This window comes from Pelodiscus sinensis, chromosome 1 (assembly GCF_052426305.1).
Source record: "Pelodiscus sinensis isolate ZL-2025 chromosome 1, ASM5242630v1, whole genome shotgun sequence".
In the NCBI taxonomy this organism is placed as follows: Eukaryota; Metazoa; Chordata; order Testudines; family Trionychidae; genus Pelodiscus; species Pelodiscus sinensis.
The window spans coordinates 3284470-3308193 of NC_143052.1; the positions used below are offsets into that span (position 1 = coordinate 3284470).

Sequence of the window (23724 nt, forward strand, 5' to 3'; positions counted from 1 at the left end):
TGTGCCTAACGTAGTGAATACAAGCAGAGAGAGGGTAAGTTTAGAAGATAGGATACACAAAGAACAAGTTAAAAATCACTTAGGAAAGTTAGATGTCAGCAAGTCACCAGGTCCTGATGAAATGCATCCCAGGATACTCAAGGAGCTGATAGAGGAGGTATCTGAGCCTTTAGCTATGATCTTTGAAAAATCATGGCAGACAGGGGAGATTCCAGAAGACTGGAAAAGGGCAAATATTGTGCCCATCTATAAAAAGGGGAATAAGAACAACCCAGGAAACTATAGACCGGTCAGTTTAACGTCTGTCCCAGGGAAGATAATGGAGCAGGTAATTAAGGAAATCATATGCAAACACTTGGAAGGTAATAAAGTGATAGGGAATAGCCAGCATGGGTTTGTGAAGAACAAGTCATGCCAAACTAATCTGATAGCTTTCTTTGATAAGATAACGAGCCTTGTGGATAAGGGAGAAGCAGTGGATGTCATATACCTAGACTTTAGTAAGGCATTTGATACGGTCTCGCATGATATTCTTATTGATAAACTAGGCAAATATAACTTAGATAGGGCCACGATAAGGTGGGTGCATAATTGGCTGGATAACCGTAGTCAGAGAGTGGTTGTTAACGGTTCTAAATCCTGCTGGAAAGGGATAACAAGTGGAGTTCCTCAAGGGTCTGTTTTGGGACCCATACTGTTCAATATCTTCATCAATGATGTAGATATTGGGATAGAGAGTACGCTTATTAAGTTTGCAGATGATACCAAACTGGGTGGGGTTGCGACTTCTTTGGAGGATAGGGACATAATTCAAAATGACCTTAGCAAGTTAGAGAAATGGTCAGAGGTAAACAGGATGAGGTTTAATAGAGAGAAATGCAAAGTGCTCCACTTAGGAAGGAACAATCAGTTCCATACATACAAGATGGGAAGCGACTGTCTAGGAAGGAGCATGGCAGAAAGGGATCTAGGGGTCATAGTGGACCACAAGTTGAATATGAGTCAACAGTGTGATGCTGTTGCAAAAAAAGCAAATATGATTCTAGGTTGTATTAACAGGTGTGTTGTAAGCAAAACTCGTGAAGTCATTCTGCCGCTCTACTCTGCACTAGTTAGGCCTCAGCTGGAGTACTGTGTCCAGTTCTGGGCGCCACATTTCAAGAAAGATGTGGAGAAATTGGAAAGGGTACAGAGAAGAGCGACAAGAATGATTAAAGGTTTAGAGAACATGACCTATGAAGCCAGGCTTCATGAACTGGGCTTGTTTAGTTTGGAAAAAAGAAGATTAAGGGGGGACATGATAGCGGCTTTCAAATATCTAAAAGGGTGTCACAAGGAGGAAGGCGAAAATTTGTTCCTCTTGGTTTCTGAGGACAGGACAAGGAGTAATGGGCTTAAAGTGCAGCAGGGGAGGTTTAGATTGGACATTAGGAAAAAATTCCTAACTGTCAGGGTGGTCAAATATTGGAATAAATTGCCAAGGGAGGTGGTGGAATCTCCCTCTCTGGAGATATTTAAGAACAGGTTAGATAGACATCTGTCAGGGATGGTGTAGACGGAGCTTGATCCTGCCTTGAGGGCGGGGGGCTGGACTCGATGACCTCTCGAGGTCCCTTCCAGTCCTATGATTCTATGATTCTATGATTCTATGCAGGCGGGCCAGGCGGGCCGTGGGTTGCATGTGACCCTCGGGGGGGGGGGGGGCAGTGGAGCAAGGCAGGCGGCGCGGCCCGAGCGGAGCGGCAGCGAGGAGCAGCCCGGCAGCAAGGCGCCCGCCCGGGGCAGCAGCCGCAGGGGACGGGCAGGCCGGGTGTGGTTCTAGGGGGCAGCACCTTTGGGCCAAGCACCTGGCCTGGTCCAGCCACAGCAGCCAGCTCGCGTGCAGCAGAGAGCGAGGAGTTACCCCAACCCACCACCAGGGTAGCAGAGCAAGACACTTTATTGCCCAGTCGTTCGTGCTGGTGGTGGGGCTGAAAAGGGTTGGCAATGGGGCTGGTAGGCGCTGGCGTTGGGGCTGGAGGGGGCTGACAGTAGGGCTGGAGGAGAGGGGCAGTGGGGCTGGCAGTGAGGCTGGTGGGCGCTGGCAGGGGGGTTGGTTGTGGGGCTGGCACTAGGGCTGGCAGTGAGGCTGGATAGGGTTGGCAATGGGGCTGGCAGTGGGGCTGGAGGGGACGGGCAGTGGGGCTGGCAGTGAGGCTGGCGTGCGCTGGCAGTGGGGCTGGAGGGGGCAGGCAGTGGGGCTCGAGGGGGCAGGCAGTGGGGCTGGCAGTGGGGCTGGAGGGGACAGGCAGTGGGGCTGGAGGGGATGGGCAGAGGGGATGGACAGTGGGGCTGGAGGGGGCAGGCAGTGGTGCTGGACGGGGCTGGCATTGAGGCTGGAGGGGACAGGCAGTGGGGCTGGAGGGGACAGGCAGTGGGGCTGGCAGTGGGGCTGGAGGGGGCTGGCGGGCGCTGGCAAGTTGCCCCGTCCAGGAGGCAGAGGCTTGAGGGGCGGCGCCTGCAGGGGGCAGCGAAGAGCCGGGGGGCAGCGCCCCCCTTAGGCGGGGCTGAGCAGCGCCTGGCCGCTCCCGCAGGCCTGCTCCCCACTCAGCTCCTCCAGGGTCCGGCTGCCCTGGGGCAGGAGGATCTCGGCCACCTTGCCGCTGGGCGTGAAGGGCTCCGAGCCTGCCAGGACCAGCGCCCCCTGCAGGGCGCGGCGCTGCTCGGCGCTCAGCTCCGGCCTGTCGTAGTGAATCCGGATCCAGGGCGAACCTACGGAGACGGGGGCAGCGGCTGAGCCCCCTGTTCCCCGGCTCCCACCCTCCTCCCGCGCCCCTCCCCTCGCCCCACTTTTTCTAATCCAGCCCGGTGCCCAGTTTGCGGGGGGGTTATATCCGGTGTCTCCCCCGTCCAGGCCGGCGCCAGCCTCCCGCCCAGGCTCTGCCATCGTCTCTGTGCCACGGTCTGGCGGTGCCGGGTCACGCGGGCAGAGCTGGGGCCGGGTGCCCAGAGCAGGCGGATACGCCGGGGAACCCTGAGCGGGTCTGGGGGCCTGGCCGGACTCTGCCCCCGCCCGGCTCTCACCTTTCGCCATGCGCTGCCCCTCGGCCACCAGCAGCTCGGCCCCCACGCGGTGGTTGATCGGCTGCCCCTTCTGGGTGCGGCCGGCTCCCAGCTCATGCAGCACCCGGGCGATGGGCAGAGCCTCCACTCTCTGCACCGTGCCTGGGGAGAAAGGGGGGGACTGGCAGTGAGGGAGGCACCAGCCCAGCCCGAGGGCGTTCCTATGGGATTGGGGGGGGGTCAGACAGTGCCCCCTACCCAGCACTGGCTCCCTGGGGTTCTCCGTGGCGGGGGGCAGGGAGCAGCTCCCCATGGGGCCCGGCAGGGGAGCTACCGACCGGGGCTGCCCCGCCCTTGTTCCCCGCCCTGCCTTACCGTCCTGGGCAGCGGGCAGCTCCTCCTGGGCCCGAGCCCGGCCCAGCACCTGGTAGCGCTGCTCCTCGGTTCCCGCGCACAGGGCCCTGGCGAGGCCGGCCTCCACCCCCTGGGCCTGCAGCATGGCCTGGAACCGCCCCAGGGCCGAGCCATCGTCCAGCGTGGCCGCGATGCGGGCAGCTCCCTGCCCCACGGAGCCGGCCTGCCCACACTGCCAGAGCAGAGAGCCCCCTGCATGGGGGAGACAGGCGGGGGTCTCACTCCTGCCAACAGAGCCTCCTCCATCCCCCATGCAGCCCCCTCAAGGTGGCCTCCTCCTCCTCCCTCCAATGCCCCCAACACAGCCCCACCGAGCGAGCCCCCAGCTGGCCGGGCCCTGCCCCAGCTTTGTCCCTGGGCCCTGTTCCAGCCAGTAGGGTTACCAGGTGATTTCAAAGAAATGCTGGATACACTTGATCTCAGATGCGGGGGAGGCCAGCCGGGAGGGGAGTGAGGCTGGCCAGGTGGAGGTCGGGGGGAGCAGGGCTGGCCAGAGGAGATGGGGGGGGGGAGGGCTGGCGGGCAGCAGGGCTGGCTGGGAGGAGATTGGGGGGGAGTGTGGCTGGCTGGAGGGAACTGGCTGGCGGGGAGTGGGGCTGGTTGGGAGGGGGTTGGGGGGAGCGGGGCTGGCATGGGGAGATCAGGGCAGGGGGGGGGGACGGCTGGCAGGAAGCAGGGCTGGCTGGGAGGAGATTGGGGGGAGTGGGGCTGGCCGGGGGAACCAGCTGGCAGGGAGCGGGGCTGGCCTGGGGGCATGCAGATCCCGGGGTGCTGCCCGTCCCGCGCACGGTCCTGGCAGGGTGAGTCTGGCCCCGGGATTCCATCCTGCCCCGCCCCCACGTCCATGCCCCTCCTCTCTACGGCGTCGTTGCGTACTGCCTGGCTGGTAGACACGCTCACGCCGTGCGCAACTACGCACTGATACTCACGATCGGGGCTCGACAATTAGTGTGATCTACTTGCCCGTGGCGAGTCTACTCTGCACTAGTTAGGCCTCAGCTGGAGTACTGTGTCCAGTTCTGGGCGCCACAATTCAAGAAAGATGTGGAGAAATTGGAAAGGGTACAGAGAAGAGCGACAAGAATGATTAAAGGTCTAGAGAACATGACCTATGAAGCCAGGCTTCATGAACTGGGCTTGTTTAGTTTGGAAAAAAGAAGATTAAGGGGGGACATGAGAGCGGTTTTCAAATATCTAAAAGGGTGTCACAAGGAGGAAGGAGAAAATTTGTTCCTCTTGGTTTCTGAGGACAGGACAAGGAGTAATGGGCTTAAAGTGCAGCAGGGGAGGTTTAGATTGGACATTAGGAAAAAATTCCTAACTGTCAAGGTGGTCAAATATTGGAATAAATTGCCAAGGGAGGTGGTGGAATCTCCCTCTCTGGAGATATTTAAGAACAGGTTAGATAGACATCTGTCAGGGATGGTGTAGACGGAGCTTGGTCCTGCCTTGAGGGCAGGGGGCTGGACTCGATGACCTCTTGAGGTCCCTTCCAGTCCTATTATTCTATGATTCTGAGTCGATTACAAGCCGGCACAGCTGCGCAGAGCGGTGTGCACAGTGCGGTGTGTGCAGTGCGGTGTGCGCAGTGCGGTGTGTGCAGTGCGGTGTGCGCAGTGCGGTGTGCGCAGTGCGGTGTGCGCAGTGCGGTGTGTGCAGAGCGGTGTGCACAGTGCGGTGTGCGCGCAGTGCGGTGTGTGCGCAGAGCAGTGTGCGCAGAGCGGTGTGTGCGCAGAGCGGTGTGTGCGCAGTGCAGTGTGCGCAGTGCGGTGTGTGCGCAGTGCGGTGTGTGCGCAGAGCGGTGTGTGCGCAGAGCGGTGTGCGCAGTGCGGTGTGTGCGTGCAGTGCGGTGTGCGCAGAGCGGTGTGTGCGCAGTGCAGTGTGCGCAGTGCAGTGTGCGCAGAGCGGTGTGCGCAGAGCAGTGTGTGCGCAGTGCAGTGTGTGCGCAGAGCGGTGTGCGCAGTGCAGTGTGCGCAGTGCAGTGTGCGCAGAGCAGTGTGTGCGCAGTGCAGTGTGTGCGCAGTGCAGTGTGCCGGACTGTGCGGCTTGCCACCACTTGGCGAGCCCTGCTCATGATAACAATCCAACTGACTTAATTAGAAAATACCCGACATTTCTACGTCCGGTATTTTCTCCATTTGTTTCCCGTCCAGAAAGCTCAAATACCGGTCCGTCCGGTTCAAAACTGGACACCTGGCGACCCTACCAGCCCATCACCCAGGGACCCCCGGCCCATAGCCGCACTCAGCTCCTGCCTCCCCCCCCCAGGAACAACTTCTCAGCCCGGCCGGGGGGAACGTGTCCACAGCCCGGCCAGGCAGGGGGGACAAAGGGCTGGAGCCAAGGATGTTCCTTGCTCTCCAGGGACGGCATTAAGCCTTGGCCATGGGCAAACCTGGCATGCGCCGCCCCCCCCACACCAGCGCCCCCCTGCCCTCCAGGGCTGCAGTGCCTGAGCTCCCCACACCTAGCATGGTGACCAGCTGCCGCAGATCCGCCGGCCCTTGGCCCCCCAGGCACTGCAGGGCCTCCAGCACCTCCAGGGAGTTGCCCACGCGCCGTCCCAGGGGCCCATCCATCCTGCTGAGCACGGCCACGGTGCAGATGCCCAGCCGGCTGCCCACTGACACCTGCAGGGGCAGAGCAGTGAGCACGGGGGGGGGGTAGCGCCCCCCCGGCCCCAGGTGGAGGAGGGGCAGCTTCCACCCAGCGTCACCCTCTTGCGGCCTCGTGATTCCAGCTCCCGCCCCCCCCCGGCTCTGGCGTCCCCCTGGGCACGGCAGGCTCGGACAGGCCTTGCTCGGGCGGCTGTTGTGGAGTCGGGGACCCAGTTCCCCTCGGGCCAGGGCCTGGGCTGCCCGGCCCCGGTGTCGGGGCCCACAGGAGACCTCTGGCCCCCTGGGAGGCCAGTCAGCACAGGGAGGGGGGTGCGGAGGCCCCGGCAGGCAGAGGGGGGATGGGGCAGGCCACTCGGGGCTCCGGGGGGGGGGGGGGATGGCGGTGCCGCCTCCCCCAGGGCGGGCAGGCCTGGCCCACTCACCAGGCTCTGGGCCAGGGTCCGGGCGCTCTCCAGGCTGGCGTACAGGGCGGCGCTGCCAAATTTCACATCCAGCACCAGGGCCGAGACCTTTTCCGCGGCCTTCTTGCTCAGAATGGAAGCTGCAGAGCCGCGAGGGGGAGGGGGGAGCTCAGACCTGGCCCCAGGGACTGCGGCAAAATCCTGCCTTGATGTCTGACGCCCGGCTCCCAGGGACAGTGCCCTCCCCTGGGGCTTCTGCCGCCCGCCACGGCCGGTCAGACGCCTGGCACAGCCCCAGGGGCTGGCTCTGGGCTCCGGTCAGCCCAAGGGGCAGGGGGCTGGACTTCGGGGTGAGGGGCAGGTCCCCCAGCCCAGACTGCAGGGTTTCCCGGGGCCTCGGCATTCCCACACCCCCCAGCTCTCGGGCAGGGCTGACGGGCGCTCCACCGCACCCCCCAGGGGGCCGCCCGACGGGACCCCCGCCACGTTCCCTCACCCCGGCCAAGGCGCTGGTACCTGTGATGAGGGGCAGGCTGTCCACCGTGGCTGTGACATCTCGCAGGCTGTAGAGCACCTTGTCTGCCGGGACCAGCTCCTCACTTTGCCCCACGATGCAGCAGCCCACCTGCTCTAGGATGTGCCTCATCTGCAGCACCGGGGAGGGGCCATTAGCGTGGGGGGGGGCTAGTTACCCCAGCAGGGCCCTTTCTGGGCAACAGCCAAGCGGGAAGCAGCTGGCCACTGCCAGCAGGCGCTGGGAGCGGGATGCCCAGCTGTCTGAGGGCCTCGGGGCGGGGAAGAGACAAGGGCCGGGCCAAGGCGCTGACTGGCTTCCCCCCAGCTCTGGTCTCTTCCCGCAGCTCCTTTCCCGAGAGGCCAGACCAAAGGTCCAACTAGCCCAGTCTCCTGTCTCCCAATGGCAGGTGCCCCAGAGGGAGTGAACAGATCAAGGAATCACCAAATGATTCCTCCTGTCACCCATTTCCAGCCCCGACAAACAGAGGCCACGGACACCACCCTACCCATTCTGGTGAATAGCCATGACTTTATGTAGTTCTTATTTGAACCCTGTTAAAGTCCTGGCCATCACCACATCCTCTGGCGAGGAGTTCCACAGGTTGACTGTGCGTTGTGTGAAGAAAACCTTCCCTTTCTAAAAAACCTGCTGCCTATTAATGCCATTTGGTGACCCCCTCGTTCATGTGTGATTGGAACAAGTAAATGGCTTTTCCTTTTCACCCTTTCCACGCCAGTCATGCTTGTATAGATCTCTAACCCCCCTTTAAGCTGAAAAGTCCCTGTCTTGTTAATCTCTCTTCCTATGGGACCCATTCCCAATCCTGGATCATTTTCGTTGCCCTTTTCTGAACTTTTTCCAGGGCCAAGAAATCTTTCTGGAAGTGAGGCAGTGGCGGCGCGTCGGGGTTCCTCCGACTCCTGCACCCCGTAGTGGCAGGGACAGACTCCACCAGCCAGTAGAACAGAGGTGGTTTATTGCTTCTCCAGGATACAGCACAGCACAGATGTCATCTGGTTCCAGGGCAGGCCTAGGATGCCTCAACCCCCCTTGATATGGGGAGACTGGGCCCCTAAATCCCAGCCCCTTGCCTAGGCTGCTTCCTCCATGATACCAGCCAGAAACAAAAACCTCTTTTCCAGCCCTGCCCCCAGCCAGGTGCTGGCCTCCGCCCCCCTTTGTCTCTCCCTAAGCGGCTGAGCCTGGGTGTCTGGGTTAATCCACATTGGGTGAGTCAGTGGGAATCTCCCATCCCAGCGCAGGGGGACCCCGGGCACAGAGCAGGCAGCCCCCCCACTCCGCCACAGAGGCGACTACGTCTGTGCACAGGGTTCGAGCCGTGGGCATCCCATGGAGCTAGAGAGGCAGTAAGATCTCTGTCTTACTCTCTCCCCCTTTGGATAGCGAATTCTCTAGCCCCTATGGACACTTGTATGCTGTGCCCCCCCCTTTGTCCCAGAGATGGGGGGCTGGCCCCAGATGGGGCCCCCCCCATACCAGGCAGACCCTCGGAGCTCCCTCCCCTGGCACCGCCCCAGCCCCTGCAGCGGCCCCCTTACCTGCTCGGGGCTCTGAGAGATGTTGAACCCCGGCACAGACTCCAACTTGTCCAGCGTGCCCCCGGTGTGGCCCAGCCCCCGCCCGCTGATCATGGGCACCTGGCGGGGGGAGAGAAGGCCCCAGGGGCTGGTGAGAGGCAGCCGGGCAGGCCGGCGATGGCGGGATGAGCCCCTTGGTGCCGAAGGGAATCCACACGGGGCAGAGACTCCGGCCAGGTGCCACGTCGGCTGGCAGCCACGCAATGGCAGGGCCACGCCCGGAGCAGGGCACCCGGGCGCACCCACGACCACGCTGCCCGCCTGGCCCACAGGGAGACACCGACCTCGCCTGCGTCCCAGCCCAGCTGCCGTGAGCACCCCTCGGTCTCTGCCCAGGCGCTGGAGCTCACCTTACAGCCGCAGACAGCCAGGGCCGGGGCCAGCGCCAGGCTGACCTTGTCCCCCACGCCCCCCGTGGAGTGTTTGTCCACCAGGAGCCTCTGCCAGCTGTCGGGCCACTCCAGGACCCTGCCCGACACCACCATCTCCCGGGTCAGCGCCAGCGTCTCGTCCGGATCCATGCCCCGCAGCCGGATGGCCATCAGCATGGCCCCTGGGGGCCAGAGCCACGGCTCAGCGGCAGAGCTCCGGGGGCTGGGCAGGACCAGGCTGGAGCCGGCACCCAGGGGGGCTGGGTGATGGGGCCGGAGGCCTGGCAGCTGGTGAGCATTGGGAGGAGGGGACAGGCAGGAGCCGCACCCTGGGGGGGGCTCTCCCACCCCCACCCAAGCGAGAAATTAACCTGGGCACTTGGGGCCCGCCCTGGGCAGAGCGAGCCCAGCGCTGAGCCAGGCCAAAGCAGAGGGGGCTCCCGGATCCGCACCCGGCTCAGAGCAGAGATCCCCCGAGGACCTCGCCTCCCAGGGAACGTGCAGGGGGCCGGCCTCTGGGACCCCCATGCCCTGGAGCTCAGCCTGTCCCCTGCCAGGGACCCGCCTGCCCCGGGGCCCCCAGCCCCCCAGGGACTCACACCTGCCCCCCCCGCCAGGGACCCGCCTGCCCCGGGGCCCCCAGCCCCCCAGGATCTCACACCTGCCCCCCCTGCCAGGGACCCGCCTGCCCCGGGGCCCCCAGCCCCCCAGGGTCTCACACCTGCCCCCCCACCTGCCCCAGGGCCCCCAGCCCCCCAGGATCTCACAACTGCCCCCCCGCCAGGGACCCGCCTGCCCCGGGGCCCCCAGCCCCCCAGGATCTCACACCTGCCCCCCCCGCCAGGGACCCGCCTGCCCCGGGGCCCCCAGCCCCCCAGGATCTCACAACTGCCCCCCCCCACCAGGGACCCGCCTGCCCCGGGGCCCCCAGCTCCCCAGGGACTCACAACTGCCCCCCCCCCGCCAGGGACCCGCCTGCCCCGGGGCCCCCAGCCCCCCAGGAACTCACAACTGCCCCCCCCAGGGACCCGCCTGCCCCGGGGCCCCCAGCCCCCCAGGAACTCACAACTGCCCCCCCCCAGGGACCCGCCTGCCCCGGGGCCCCCAGCCCCCCAGGAACTCACAACTGCCCCCTCCCCAGGGACCCGCCTGCCCCGGGGCCCCCAGCCCCCCAGGAACTCACAACTGCCCCCCCGCCAGGGACCCGCCTGCCCCGGGGCCCCCAGCCCCCCAGGAACTCACAACTGCCCCCCCCCAGGGACCCGCCTGCCCCGGGGCCCCCAGCCCCCCAGGGACTCACAACTGCCCCCCGCTGCCCCGGGCTCACCCGTCTGTCCCTCCTGGAGCGCCCCGCGGGTCACGGCGCGCACGAAGAGCCGGATCTCGGAGTCCCGCAGCCGCTCCCCGTCCCGCTTCTTGCGGATCAGCTCCGGGAGGCTGGGGCCCGAGTCGGGGCCGGGGCCCGTCGGGTCCATGGGGCCGGGCAGAGCCCCGGGGACCCCGGAGCCAGAGGGGCGCAGACGCCGGCGGGTCCCGCTCCTGGCGCCCCGGCTCGCTAGGGACTGGGGCTGCTCCCCGCTCCCAGCGGCCCCGGGCTCCGGGGAGGCGTGGTGGGCGCTGCCCCGTGGCGCGGCCAATCGGGGCTGGGATCCAGCCTTCGGGAGGGTTTCCCCGGCAGCCAGGAACCAGCGGGCCGCGGGCACCTGCCCCTGCCCTGCAGCCCGGGCCCGGCCCCTCCCTGGGGGGGAGCTGGCCCAGACCCTGGCCTCTCCCCGCTGGCCTGCCTGGGAAATGCCGGCTCCTGGCTCCCTTCCCGGGAGGGCGCTGCCCTTGGTCCCGGCCCCGGTGGGTCTGAAGTCCGAGGCTGCTGTGGAAGAGACTCGCTCCGGCCCCGGCTCCTGCCTGGTGCAGCCGGGTCCTGGCTCCATGGGGGGCGGGCAGAGCTGAGTGCCCACAGCGGGGCTGGAACGGGCCAGCCTGGGGCTCTGGGCAGGCAGCTGTGGGCCTCCAGCCAGGGGTGACAGGAAGGTGCCTTTCTTACAGCTTCTGCCCTGTGGCCCCCGGGGCCCTGCCAGCTCTTCAGACAGCCCCGCTGGCTTTTGCCGGCTCAGCCTGCTCTTGCCGGAGCTGGGTACCGGGGCGCCCCGCTGGCTTTTGCCGGCTCAGCCTGCTCTTGCCGGAGCTGGGTACCGGGGCGCCCCCGCTGGCTTTTGTCGGCTCAGCCTGCTCTTGCCGGAGCTGGGTACCGGGCGCCCCGCTGGCTTTTGTCGGCTCAGCCTGCTCTTGCCGGAGCTGGGTACCGGGGCGCCCCCGCTGGCTTTTGCCGGCTCAGCCTGCTCTTGCCGGAGCTGGGTACCGGGGCGCCCCCGCTGGCTTTTGCCGGCTCAGCCTGCTCTTGCCGGAGCTGGGTACCGGGGCGCCCCCGCTGGCTTTTGCCGGCTCAGCCTGCTCTTGCCGGAGCTGGGTACCGGGGCGCCCCCGCTGGCTTTTGTCGGCTCAGCCTGCTCTTGCCGGAGCTGGGTACCGGGGCGCCCCCGCTGGCTTTTGCCGGCTCAGCCTGCTCTTGCCGGAGCTGGGTACCGGGGCGCCCCCGCTGGCTTTTGTCGGCTCAGCCTGCTCTTGCCGGAGCTGGGTACCGGGGCGCCCCCGCTGGCTTTTGGTGCCGCTCAGCCTGCTCTTGCCGGAGCTGGGTACCGGGGCGCCCCCGCTGGCTTTTGCCGGCTCAGCCTGCTCTTGCCGGAGCTGGGTACCGGGGCGCCCCCGCTGGCTTTTGCCGGCTCAGCCTGCTCTTGCCGGAGCTGGGTACCGGGGTGCCCCCGCTGGCTTTTGCCGGCTCAGCCTGCTCTTGCCGGGGCTGGGTACCGGGGCGCCCCCGCTGGCTTTTGTCGGCTCAGCCTGCTCTTGCCGGAGCTGGGTACCGGGGCGCCCCCGCTGGCTTTTGGTGCCGCTCAGCCTGCTCTTGCCGGAGCTGGGTACCGGGGCGCCCCCACTGGCTTTTGCCGGCTCAGCCTGCTCTTGCCGGAGCTGGGTACCGGGGCGCCCCCGCTGGCTTTTGCCGGCTCAGCCTGCTCTTGCCGGAGCTGGGTACCGGGGCGCCCCCGCTGGCTTTTGCCGGCTCAGCCTGCTCTTGCCGGAGCTGGGTACCGGGGTGCCCCCGCTGGCTTTTGCCGGCTCAGCCTGCTCTTGCCGGGGCTGGGTACCGGGGCGCCCCCGCTGGCTTTTGTCGGCTCAGCCTGCTCTTGCCGGAGCTGGGTACCGGGGCGCCCCCGCTGGCTTTTGGTGCCGCTCAGCCTGCTCTTGCCGGAGCTGGGTACCGGGGCGCCCCCACTGGCTTTTGCCGGCTCAGCCTGCTCTTGCCGGAGCTGGGTACCGGGGCGCCCCCGCTGGCTTTTGCCGGCTCAGCCTGCTCTTGCCGGGGCTGGGTACCGGGGCGCCCCCGCTGGCTTTTGCCGGCTCAGCCTGCTCTTGCCGGAGCTGGGTACCGGGGCGCCCCCGCTGGCTTTTGCCGGCTCAGCCTGCTCTTGCCGGAGCTGGGTACCGGGGCGCCCCTGCTGGCTTTTGCCGGCTCAGCCTGCTCTTGCCGGAGCTGGGTACTGGGGCGCCCCCGCTGGCTTTTGGTGCCGCTCAGCCTGCTCTTGCCGGGGCTGGGTACCGGGGCGCCCCCGCTGGCTTTTGCCGGCTCAGCCTGCTCTTGCCGGAGCTGGGTACCGGGGCGCCCCCGCTGGCTTTTGGTGCCGCTCAGCCTGCTCTTGCCGGAGCTGGGTACCGGGGCGCCCCCACTGGCTTTTGCCGGCTCAGCCTGCTCTTGCCGGAGCTGGGTACCGGGGCGCCCCCGCTGGCTTTTGTCGGCTCAGCCTGCTCTTGCCGGAGCTGGGTACCGGGGCGCCCCCGCTGGCTTTTGTCGGCTCAGCCTGCTCTTGCCGGAGCTGGGTACCGGGGCGCCCCCGCTGGCTTTTCCCACCTCTCCGGGTACGTCCGTGACCCTGCGGCCGTAGCCTCCGACCGCCGCACTCTCCGTGCCAGGCCTCCACTCCTGCAAGGGAAAGCAGCGTGCCGTCTCCATGTCTAGGGGAACCCTATTTCCCTGTGCCGAATACGGGGCACCAAGGGGGGGGCTTGCTGGTGCTCGAGGCTTTACCCCAAAAGGGCGGGGGGCTGCCGTCACTCTGGGCTCCGGTGGCTGCAGCTCCCCGCCCGCAATGCCCCGCTGCAGGGGAAATACAGGATAGAGCGCCCGATTTTTTTTTAAGTCGGGAGGCCAGGAGGAGGTCTCAGATGAGGGACTGTCTCTGTAAAAATGGGACCTCCGGCGACCCTACCCGTGTCACGGGGGAACTGAAGTACCAGGAGCCAAAGGGACATGGCCAGGGTCACACAGGAAGTCAGTGTCGCTCTCCGGAGTCCCTGCTCGGTGCCTTCCCAAGGAACCCGTCCCTCCTGGCTGCGAATATGTGGAAGTGCCAATAGCGATTCTGCAGATGGTGAAGGTCTCCTGGATGTTCGTAGATGTACTGGGCTCATTTTCGGTGGCTTTAAAAAACAATAGTTCAAACCACTGTTGCAGACTGTGCGGAGACGCTCTATGTTCAGTTATAACCAGGCTCCCGCTGGCGCTACCAGGCAGAAGGGTGACGCTAAGGACAGAGCCTGGACGGGCCTGTGGACCCACCCTCACAGGGGACGTAGCCAGAGACTTCCCAGTGTGTTAGCTCCCAACTGCATCGCCAGCCTGGCGCTTGGGGTATGGAGCACTGGGGTGTCTGAGGGGAGGTGGGGGATGGGTTATAACCTCTCCCCTGTGTGAGGGGGGCTGGGGGGCACAGGGAGCACTGGGGTGTCTGAGGGGAGGTGGGGGATGGGTGATAACCTCTCCCCTGTGTAAGGGGGGCTCGGGGGCACAGGGAGCACTGGGGTGTCTGAGGGGAGGTGGGGGATGGGTTATAACCTCTCCCCTGTGTGAGGGGGGCTGGGGGGCACAGGGAGCACTGGGGTGTCTGAGGGGAGGTGGGGGATGGGTGATAACCTCTCCCCTGTGTGAGGGGGGCTGGGGGGCACAGGGAGCACTGGGGTGTCTGAGGGGAGGAGAGCGATGGGTTATAACCTCTCCCCTGTGTGAGGGGGGCTGGGGGGCACAGGGAGCACTGGGGTGTCTGAGGGGAGGTGGGGGATGGGTTATAACCTCTCCCCTGTGTGAGGGGGGCTGGGGGGCACAGGGAGCACTGGGGTGTCTGAGGGGAGGTGGGGGATGGGTTATAACCTCTCCTCTGTGTAAGGGGGGGCTGGAGGGGGGTACAGGGAGCACTGGGGTGTCTGAGGGGAGGTGGGGGATGGGTTATAACCTCTCCCCTGTGTAAGGGAGACTGGGGGGGCACAGGGAGCACTGGGGTGTCTGAGGGGAGGTGGGGGGATGGGTTATAACCTCTCCCCTGTGTAAGAGGGACTGGGGGGGCACAGGGAGCACTGGGGTGTCTGAGGGGAGGCGGGGGATGGGTTATAACCTCTCCCCTGTGTAAGGTGGGACTGGGGGGGCACAGGGAGCACTGGGGTGTCTGAGGGGAGGTGGGGGGATGGGTTATAACCTCTCCCCTGTGTGAGGGGGCTGGGGGGGCACAGGGAGCACTGGGGTGTCTGAGGGGAGGCGGGGGATGGGTTATAACCTCTCCCCTGTGTAAGGGGGGCTGGGGGGCACAGGGAGCACTGGGGTGTGTGAGGGGAGGTGGGGGATGGGTTATAACCTCTCCCCTGTGTGAGGGGGCTGGGGGGGCACAGGGAGCACTGGGGTGTGTGAGGGGAGGTGGGGGATGGGTTATAACCTCTCCCCTGTGTGAGGGGGGCTGTGGGGCACAGGGAGCACTGGGGTGTGTGAGGGGAGGTGGGGGATGGGTTATAACCTCTCCCCTGTGTAAGGGGGTTGGGGGGGGCACAGGGAGCACTGGGGTGTCTGAGGAGAAGTGGGGGATGGGTTAGAACCTCTCCCCTGTGTGAGGTGGGGCTGGGGGGGAGTCAGCACCCATGTTTCCAACAGGGGCGAGCCTGGCCGGGGTGAGATGGGTCGCTGTCGCCATGGCAGCCACTGATGCCAATTCTCCACCCAGGCAAAGCCGCCGGAGCCATGGGCGCGGTTGGTTCGGGGGGCGCGGGCTCGGCCCCCAGGGAGGGAGCCAATTGTCGGGGGCTCCAGCGTGCCTGCCCCTGGAGCTAACGACGGCACCAGAAGAGCAGCAGGTCGGGCTGAGGGGGCCCCAGAAGTGGGGAGGGCTGGTCCTGGCGTTGCCGGGTTGGGGGAACCGGCCCCGTTCTGCCTGGCCGCTGTCTCTGCTGGCCTTGCCCGTCACTTGGGGGAGTGGAGGGTGGGGGAGTTGCGGTTACTGCACGTCTGGCGCCTCCTTCTGGACATACTGGGGATGAGCGCCGAGGCTGATGCCCCTGCCTTCGCCCACCTGCCCGCCCAGCACCTGCCCTCTGCTCTGGGTCCTCATGCCTGCAGTTCTGGGCATCACTGCTGCTTCCTACCGCCCTGGCATCCTCCCCTTGCCCTGGGCAAACCAGCTTCCTCCCTCTTCCCTGGCAGCAACTGCCCTTTCCAGCAGCCGGGGGGTGACAGGCGTTCTGGGGGCGAAGGGGTATCTCTGTGCTCCCAGAAGGGACGGGGCTGTGGGTGGGAGAGGCAGGGCTGGGGTGGACAGGGGCTGGTGACAGCCAGGGGACACTGGCCCTTTTTCTCGCCAGGCCGTGGGGCACTCAGCAGGCCTGCCAGCAGCCCTCCCTGTCTGTGGCTGCCTCGCTCTGCTCAGCTGAGCCTGCTTGAAATCAATTCCCTGCTCTCCTGCTTTTGTTCCAGGTGCAGCCAGTGGAGTTAATAGACCTGCCTGGCCTCCTTAACCCCTTCCAGTCCTGTGTGGCTTGGACACTCCAGCACATCGACCCCGGACACGACCGGGGAGGATCCATAGTTCTGGGTAAACTATAGTTTAACTGCCAAGCAACTGTCCAGAGATATTAAAGAAAGTTACAGGAACTGCAATAGGAAAAGAGAAAGAGTAGGATTAGTAAATTTGGTAATCGGAACTGCAAAAGCTCGGGTAAACCACAAGTTGCACAAGCTTTTTTGCAAGTTGGTAAATACGCAGGACTGTAGTAATGTACAGGAATAATTATGATACGGGGGTAAGTTACTTAACAAACAAACCCACCGTAATCAGAATGCAGCATGGATAGCTGCCAGCGTGCGGTGGCTAAAATGTTTTTGAATGTAGAGCAAGAACTAGAGGACACCAAATGAAATGAATGGGTAGCAGGTTTAAAACTAATAAAAGAAAGTTCTTCACACAGCGTGTAGTCAACCTGTGGAACTCCTTGCCAGAGGAGGCTGTGAAGGCTAGGACTATAACACAGTTTAAAGAGAAGCAAGATGATTTCATGGAGGTTAGGTCCATAAAAGGCTATTAGCCAGGGGATAAAATGGTGTCCCTGGCCTCTGTCAGAGGCTGGAGAGGGATGGCAGGAGACAAATCGGTTGATCATTGTCTTCGGTCCACCCCCTCTGGGGCACCTGGCGCTGGCCACTGTTGGCAGACAGGAGACTGGGCTAGATGGACCTTTGGTCTGACCCAGTACGGCCGTTCTTATGTTTGGTTTTCTGTGTTATAAATGGTCAGATCTAATCCATTTTCTGTGAAGATCAGGTCTCAGTGGAATCACATGGTGCTGGGATCACTATTCCGTCGGTCCAGAGCGGACTGACTCTGCTCTGGAGAGAGCTGCCTTCCGATAAACCGGTGATCGATAAGCTGAGGCAGTTGGGTGGGTTGATGAGAGTGGAGTCGGCCGCTGGGAATTAAAGGTGTTGTGAGAAGGCCACGTTCTGAGTGAGGCCCACAATGATTTTGGAGGGCACCTGGAAGGACCATCTGAATTGTGCTCTTTTTTGGTTCCACTTGGGTCAGCTGCTGACGTGTTTTTAATAATGGACATTGCCTATCTCCTAGAACTGGAAGGGACCTTGAAAGGTCATTGAGTCCAGTCCCCTGCCTTCTCAGCAGGACCAAGTACCATCCCTGATGAATTTTTGTCTCAAATCCCTCAACAGCCTTCACAAGGATTGAACTCACAACCCTGGGTTTAACAGGCCAATGCTCAAACCACTGAGCTATCCCTCCCTTCTGATATCTTTGAGGGTACACCTGGTTGTCAGCTGAGGGCCTGAAACACAAGCGTATGTAGCACAGGCCCGGTGGAAGGCCTGACGCCTAGCTAACAATGGTCGAGACTTTGCTAATATAAAGCGGTGCTAAGGTGTGGGGAAGAGGCAGGGCCCGGCTCAGAGAACATGGCATGAACAGGGCTGAGAGTGTAAAGCAGGAATTGGTTATAGGCCATTTCCTGCAATACAAGAACTAGGGGTCACCAAATGAAATGAATAGGCAGCAGGTTTAAAACAAACCAAAGGAAGTCAAGTATCAGAGGGGCAGCCGTGTGAGTCTGGATCTGCAAAAGCAACAAGGAGTCCTGTGGCACCTTAGAGACTAACAGATGTATTGGGGCATAAGCTTTCGTGGGCAAAGACCCACTTCATCAGATGCATGAAGTGGAAATTTCCAGAGGCAGGTAGAAATATGCAGGCCAGAATAAGGCTAGAGATAACGAGGTTAATTCAGCTAAGGAGGGCGAGGTCCACTTCTAGTAACTGATGTGGAGGTGTGAACACAAAGGGTGTGTCTAGACTACAGGGCTTTGTCCACAAAAGTGGACTTTTGTTGGCAAAACTATACCTGCGTCTACACTGCTGCTGAGTTCTGTCGACATGACGTCAACAGAACTCAGCAGTTTTGTCGACGGCTGTAAACCTCATTCCACAAGGAATAACGCCTTTTGTTGACAGAGTTCTGTCGACAGCAGGCATTATTGCATCTACACTGTCCTTTTTGTCTACACTGTCATGTCGACAAAGCAGCTTGCTTTGTCGACAGAACTGGATGTCGTCTAGACGCTCTTTGTCGACAGTATCTGTCAACAAAACTTCTGTCGACAAAAGCCTGTAGTCTAGACGTTCCCCAAGAGAGGAGAAACTGCTTTTGTACTTGGTTAGCCATTCACAGTCTTTGTTTAATCCTAAACTGATGGTGTCAAATTTGCAGATGAACTGTAGCTCAGTAGTTTCTCTTTGAAGTCTGGTCTTGAAATTTTTTTGCTGCAGGATGGCTACCTTTAGATCTGCAATTGTGTGTCCAGGGAGAATGAAGTGTTCCCCTACAGGTTTTTGTATATTGCCATTACTAATATCTGATTTGAGTCCATTTATTCTTTTGCGTAGGGACTGTCCAGTTCACACCTCCACATCGGCTGCCAGAAATGGGCTTCACCCTCCTTGACCGAATTAACCTCGTTATCTCTAGCCTTATTCTGGTCTGCATATTTATACCTGCCTCTGGAAATTTCCACTACATGTATCTGATGAAGTGGGTCTTTGCCCACGAAAGCTTACACTCCAATGCATCTGTTAAACCAAAGGAAGTTTTTATTCACTCAGCACACAGTCAACCTGTGGAACTCCTTGCCGGAGGATGTGGTGGAGACTAGGACTTTAACAGGGTTCAAAAAAGAACTAGAGTAATTCATGGAGGTTAGGTCTATGACTGGCTATTAGCCAGGATGGGTAGGTATGGGGTCCCTAGCCCCTGTTTGTCTGGAGGTGGGTGACAGGGGAGGGATCACGTGAGGATTCCCCGTTCTGTTTCCTCCCTCTGGGGCATCTGGCACTGGACACTGTCTGCAGACAGGACACTGGGCTGGATCGACCATCGGTCTGACCCAGTCTGGCTGTTCTTGTGTTCTGAAAAGGCCAATCTGAATGCTCAGGTAACTTACTGAAAATGTGACAGTGGCTGGGGAAACTAGCTGTGCTCCAGAGCTGTGTTTTATATCATTGTTAAAAGCTATGAGAGACCCACTGCCATTATTTCGGTGCTGTTTCTTTGGGAGCACCCCAGGAAAAAGAAGATCAGAACACGGCCACATTAGTCTAGTTATTGTCAGGAAAATCAACCCAACAATGGGGCGTCCGTTGGCTCCTTACCGGACGGTGGAAGGTCTATAGTTAGGGGAAAAATGTAATTGATCAGCAAAGCGTGCTTCTAGAATTAATCCTGAACGTCACCGAGGCTGTGAGAGGAAGCAGGAAAATATAGAAGTGGGTTATTGGGGCTTGTGATTGTGAACGGGCTGTTTTATTAATGAGCAGTCCTTAGGGGACGTCTATATAGTGGCGCTATTTCGGGATAACGTCCGTGCGACCGGACATCTGCCCCGCTCTGGCCCTTTAAGGCCAAAACCCAGCCCTGAGTAGGGCCCACCTGGGGGCGATGTAAAGAAGGGTTCCTGGATGGGGAGGGGACTTGCTTTGGCTGGGGGGCAGGGAGCCAGGAGGTTTCCTGGAGGCATTGCAGTGCTGGGGAAGGCAGGCGGAGCAGGGGACGCTGTGGTCAGGGGAGCTTCCAGGCTGCAGGGCCTGAGGCCAGACCCGAATGCAGGAGGGCTGCAGAGGGGCAGACAGGATAGGCAAAGGCAGCAGGTCCACACCCCCCTGCCAATGCTGAGTGGCCACGTCAGGCTGCAGTCTGCCCCTGAGGCAGGGGCGAGATGAAGACTGGCTGTGGGACACTGAGGCAAGGAGGGAGCAGGGGAACTGGGGGTTTCCTGGGAGGGGAGGACCCTGGAGTGCAGAGACTGATAAGTACCCGCGGAAGGGGCCTGAGAGACATGGGAGCAGGCACGGCCAGAGGGCCGTATCCTGAAGAGGACACCGCAGTCCAAGAGCGACGCGGGTCCGGATTGGGGAATGAAGCGAGGACACAGGAAGACCCCACCCAGAGGGAGGCGTCCAGAGAGCAGACAGAAGCGAATCCCCAGGGCTACCAGCTGGAGGCGCCGTGTCAGTGAATCTGCCCCGTGTGTGACGGCGCGTTGGGGTTTTCCCGTCTCCTGCACCCCCGTAATGGCACGGACAGACTCCACCAGCCAGTAGAATAGAGGTGGTTTATTGCTTCTCCAGGATACAGCACAGCACAGATGTCATCTGTTACAGGGCAGGCCTAGGATGCCTCAGCCCCCCTTGAGATGGGGAGACTGGGCCCCTAAATCCCAGCCCCTTTCCCTAGGCTGTCTCCTCCATGATACCAGACAGAAACTAACTCCCTCACTTCCAGCCCTGCCCCCAGCCAGGGCTTCACTCCCCTTCTTCCCATTGTTCTGCTCCCTGAGAGATAACTGGTCGGACAGGTTTGAAGCCCCCTTGCATAATGACTCATCCCCTGCCCTGCTGGGCCGTGCTGCAGCCAGTGGAGGTCACTCACAACCCAAGCCTAGCAACCAGCAAGGTACCCACACTACGTCACACTGTGACAGCCCTTTATCCCGAAATAGCATTGTGCGCTACTTTACAACATGCCTGTTATTTCGAAATAACGGGCGGCTTATTCCGGCTTCCTGTAAACCTCGTTGCGTGAGGAATAAGGAAGATGCCGGAATAGTGCTCTCTTTCGAAAGTTGTGTGGACAGTGTTGTGTAGACAGCGCCAAATTTCAAATGAGGCTATCTTGAAATAGGTTACACAGTTTGCATAGCATAGTGACGAAGGGTGTGCCTACCCAGCAAAGCTATTTCGGAATAATGGCCGTTTTTCTGAAATAACGATGCGAGCATCTATGCAGCAATTCCGATATTTCAAAATTATTTCAAAATAATGGACGGCTTATTCCGGCTTCTGTAAACCTCATTCTATGAAGAATAACCCCTATTCCAAAATAGCTATTTCTGAATAAGGCGTGTAGATGCTCCACTTCTGCTATTTTGAAATAGCCCCTTGCAAGGGCCATTCTAAGTTATTCCTCCTGGGACTCTAAATCGAGATATCATGTCTACATTAAGGAAGCCTCCCTCGGACTAATTTTGGGGCTTTCCTGCTGTGTAGATGTGCTATTTTGAAATAAGCTATTTCTGAAGAATTATTCTGGAATAACTTATTCTAAAATAACTGTGCAGTGTACTCATACCCCAAAAATATACAGAATATCATGAGATTGTGTGGACAAAACCCACTTCTTCAGATGAACTGGACAGGAGTAACAGAAACCCAGAATTTTATAACGGAAAAAGGTGAGAGAAACAAAGTACTCGTTGAATGTAGGACAAAGCTCATGCGACTGTATATAGATTTTTTAGTCTCTACGGTGCCACAGAACGACTCGTTGTTTCTAAAGTGTCAGACGAACACGGCTACGCCCAGAGACTGTTTTATTAACGTGAGGCCTTGTCTGACCATCTTATTAGGGTGTTTGGCTGAAATGCTGCATAACCCCAGGTTACAAATTGTGTCTTCTCATTGTGTGCATGTAAACAAATAACCACAGGAGGATAATTACACCACAGGTTGCATAAATGAGACGGGGCTTTGAGGTTTGTTTGTCGCCATTCGGTAGCCAGGCAGTCAGATCGCAATGATGCACAGGAATGTTGAAAGAATGCTTGGCCGTGTATTAATATGATTGAAGTTCCTAACTGTTAGGGGGTATGTCTACCCTAGCCCTCTAGTTCGAACTAGGGAGGCTAAAGAGGGCGACCGAAATTGCAAATGAAGCACGGGATTTAAATATCCCACGCTTCATTAGCATGTTCCCGGGCAGTCGCCATTTTGGAAATTGATTAGCCCGGAATAACTGCCATCATCTACACGCGGCAGAGAAGGGCGATTCCGAAATAAACCCCTTACTTCGAATTACCAGTGAAGGTTTAACTGGTCATTTGAAATAAGGGGTTTATTTTGGAATCGCCCTTCTCTGCCGCGTGTAGACATAAGAACATAAGAACATAAGAACGGCCGTACTGGGTCAGACCAAAGGTCCATCTAGCCCAGTAGCCTGTCTGCTGACAGTGGCCAGCACTAGGTGCCCCGGAGGGGGTGGACCGAAGACAATGATCAAGCGATTTGTCTCCTGCCATCTCTCTCAAGCCTCTGACAAACAGAGGCCAAGGACACCATTTTATCCCCTGGCTAATAGCCTTTTATGGGCCTAACCTCCATGAAATTATCTAGCTTCTCTTTAAACTGTGTTATAGTCCTAGCCTTCACAGCCTCCTCTGGCAAGGAGTTCCACAGGTTGACAACACGCTGTGTGAAGAAGAACTTTCTTTTATTAGTTTTAAACCTGCTACCCATTAATTTCATTTGGTGTCCTCTAGTTCTTCTATTTAGGGAACTAATAAATAACTTTTCTTTATCGGCCCTCTCCACACCACTCATGATTTTATAGACCTCTATCATATCCCCCCTCAGTCTCCTCTTTTCTAAACTGAAAAGTCCCAGTCGCTTTAACCTCTCCTCATATGGGACCCGTTCCAAACCCCTAAACATTTTAGTTGCCCTTTTCTGAACCCTTTCCAAGGCCAAAATATCTTTTTTGAGGTGAGGAGACCACATCTGTACACAGTATTCGAGATGTGGGCGTACCATAGTTTTATACAGGGGCAGTAAGATATTCTGGGTCTTATTTTCTATCCCTTTCTTAATAATTCCTAGCAACCTATTTGCCTTTTTGACCGCCGCTGCACACTGCGTGGAAGTTCTCAGAGAACTGTCCACGATAACTCCAAGATCTCTTTCCTGATTTGTCAAAGCCAAAGTAGTCCCCATCATACTGTACATATAGTTGGGGTTATTTTTCCCGATGTGCATTACTTTACACTAAACTTGCCAGTCTAGACGCAGCCATGGTGTGTCCCGAAATCACGACCCGATGGAGGGAAGGACTCCGGAGACCTTGGCCTCCATGTCGGTCTAAGTGACTTTGACTCAGAGCAGAGGCCTCCAAGCCCAGCAACTCTCAATTAATATTTTAACGAGACAGTTCTCTGCATGGGTCAAAAACCCAATGTAATCTCCTTACTCTCCACGTTTAGGAATCCTTGAAAAAGAGGCATGTTGAGGTGAAGCTCGCAGGGGGGTCAGTTGCAGGCAAGGAATAGCCACCCTTGTACTTCTGAGACCTCCTCCCTCAGGTGTGGCTCCGGGTCGATCACTGTTCCACTGTGCTATAAGAGACAGCGAGCAGGAGTGTAATAATGGCTCAGAGGGACAGCAAGCCTGTACCTGGGGTGCGTAGGAATAAAAGCCTCAGTTACGATTCTAAGCGGGAAGCATTTTGGTACAAGAAAACGTAATGCTACTGAAACGGGAATACCCACGAGTCAGACTGTGCAGAAAGGGTGTTAGACTGTATCGCAAGACTCTCGAGGGCTGACAACTGTTCACGTTAGATGTGAAACTTTTCACCCAAATATTCCCCCCGAAATCATGAATATAAAAATTTTAACAATTCCAGAATGAGCCTCTTTCAGAGCTACGCTCAGGTCAGTGATATACCTGGAAGCACCAGGTGGGTTCAGGAGATACAGGGTAGTGTTTGGCATGAGTAATCCGAAATACTGGGGCTTATTTCTGACTCTGCCAATTACCCTCTGTCCGACCTTCATCTGAATGTGCCTCCGGGCACCTCTCTGGCAAACAGGTACAATTGTAACTTTCAGGGCGGATTGTCTGAGACTTCCTCTGAGCTAAGTATTTCAAAGCACGTCGCAAACACTCCCCAAGTTTTATAGAGCCAGAGAGATGAATAATAAAGTAGCAACAACTTTTTACTCGGGCAAGTTATTATAATACTTAAGATTTAGACTCACTTGGAAAACACCTGGCGAGGTCTCATCTGTCAA

At 59.7% G+C, this 23724-nt stretch overlaps 1 protein-coding gene across 1 annotated transcript; it reads right to left on the reverse strand.

Moving 5' to 3' along the window:
- Nucleotides 1-1801: 1801 nt before the first annotated feature.
- On the reverse strand, nucleotides 1802-10649 carry TYMP (thymidine phosphorylase). The gene is made up of 9 exons (XM_075924339.2): nucleotides 10289-10649; nucleotides 8941-9143; nucleotides 8552-8650; nucleotides 6992-7121; nucleotides 6497-6615; nucleotides 5924-6086; nucleotides 3418-3648; nucleotides 3064-3204; nucleotides 1802-2751 (listed from the first exon to the last, which is right to left on the reverse strand). Exons 1-9 carry the CDS (start codon nucleotides 10434-10436, stop codon nucleotides 2537-2539), a joined length of 1449 nt encoding a protein of 482 aa, XP_075780454.2. The 5' UTR covers nucleotides 10437-10649; the 3' UTR covers nucleotides 1802-2536.
- Between the last annotated feature and the right edge of the window lie 13075 nt (nucleotides 10650-23724).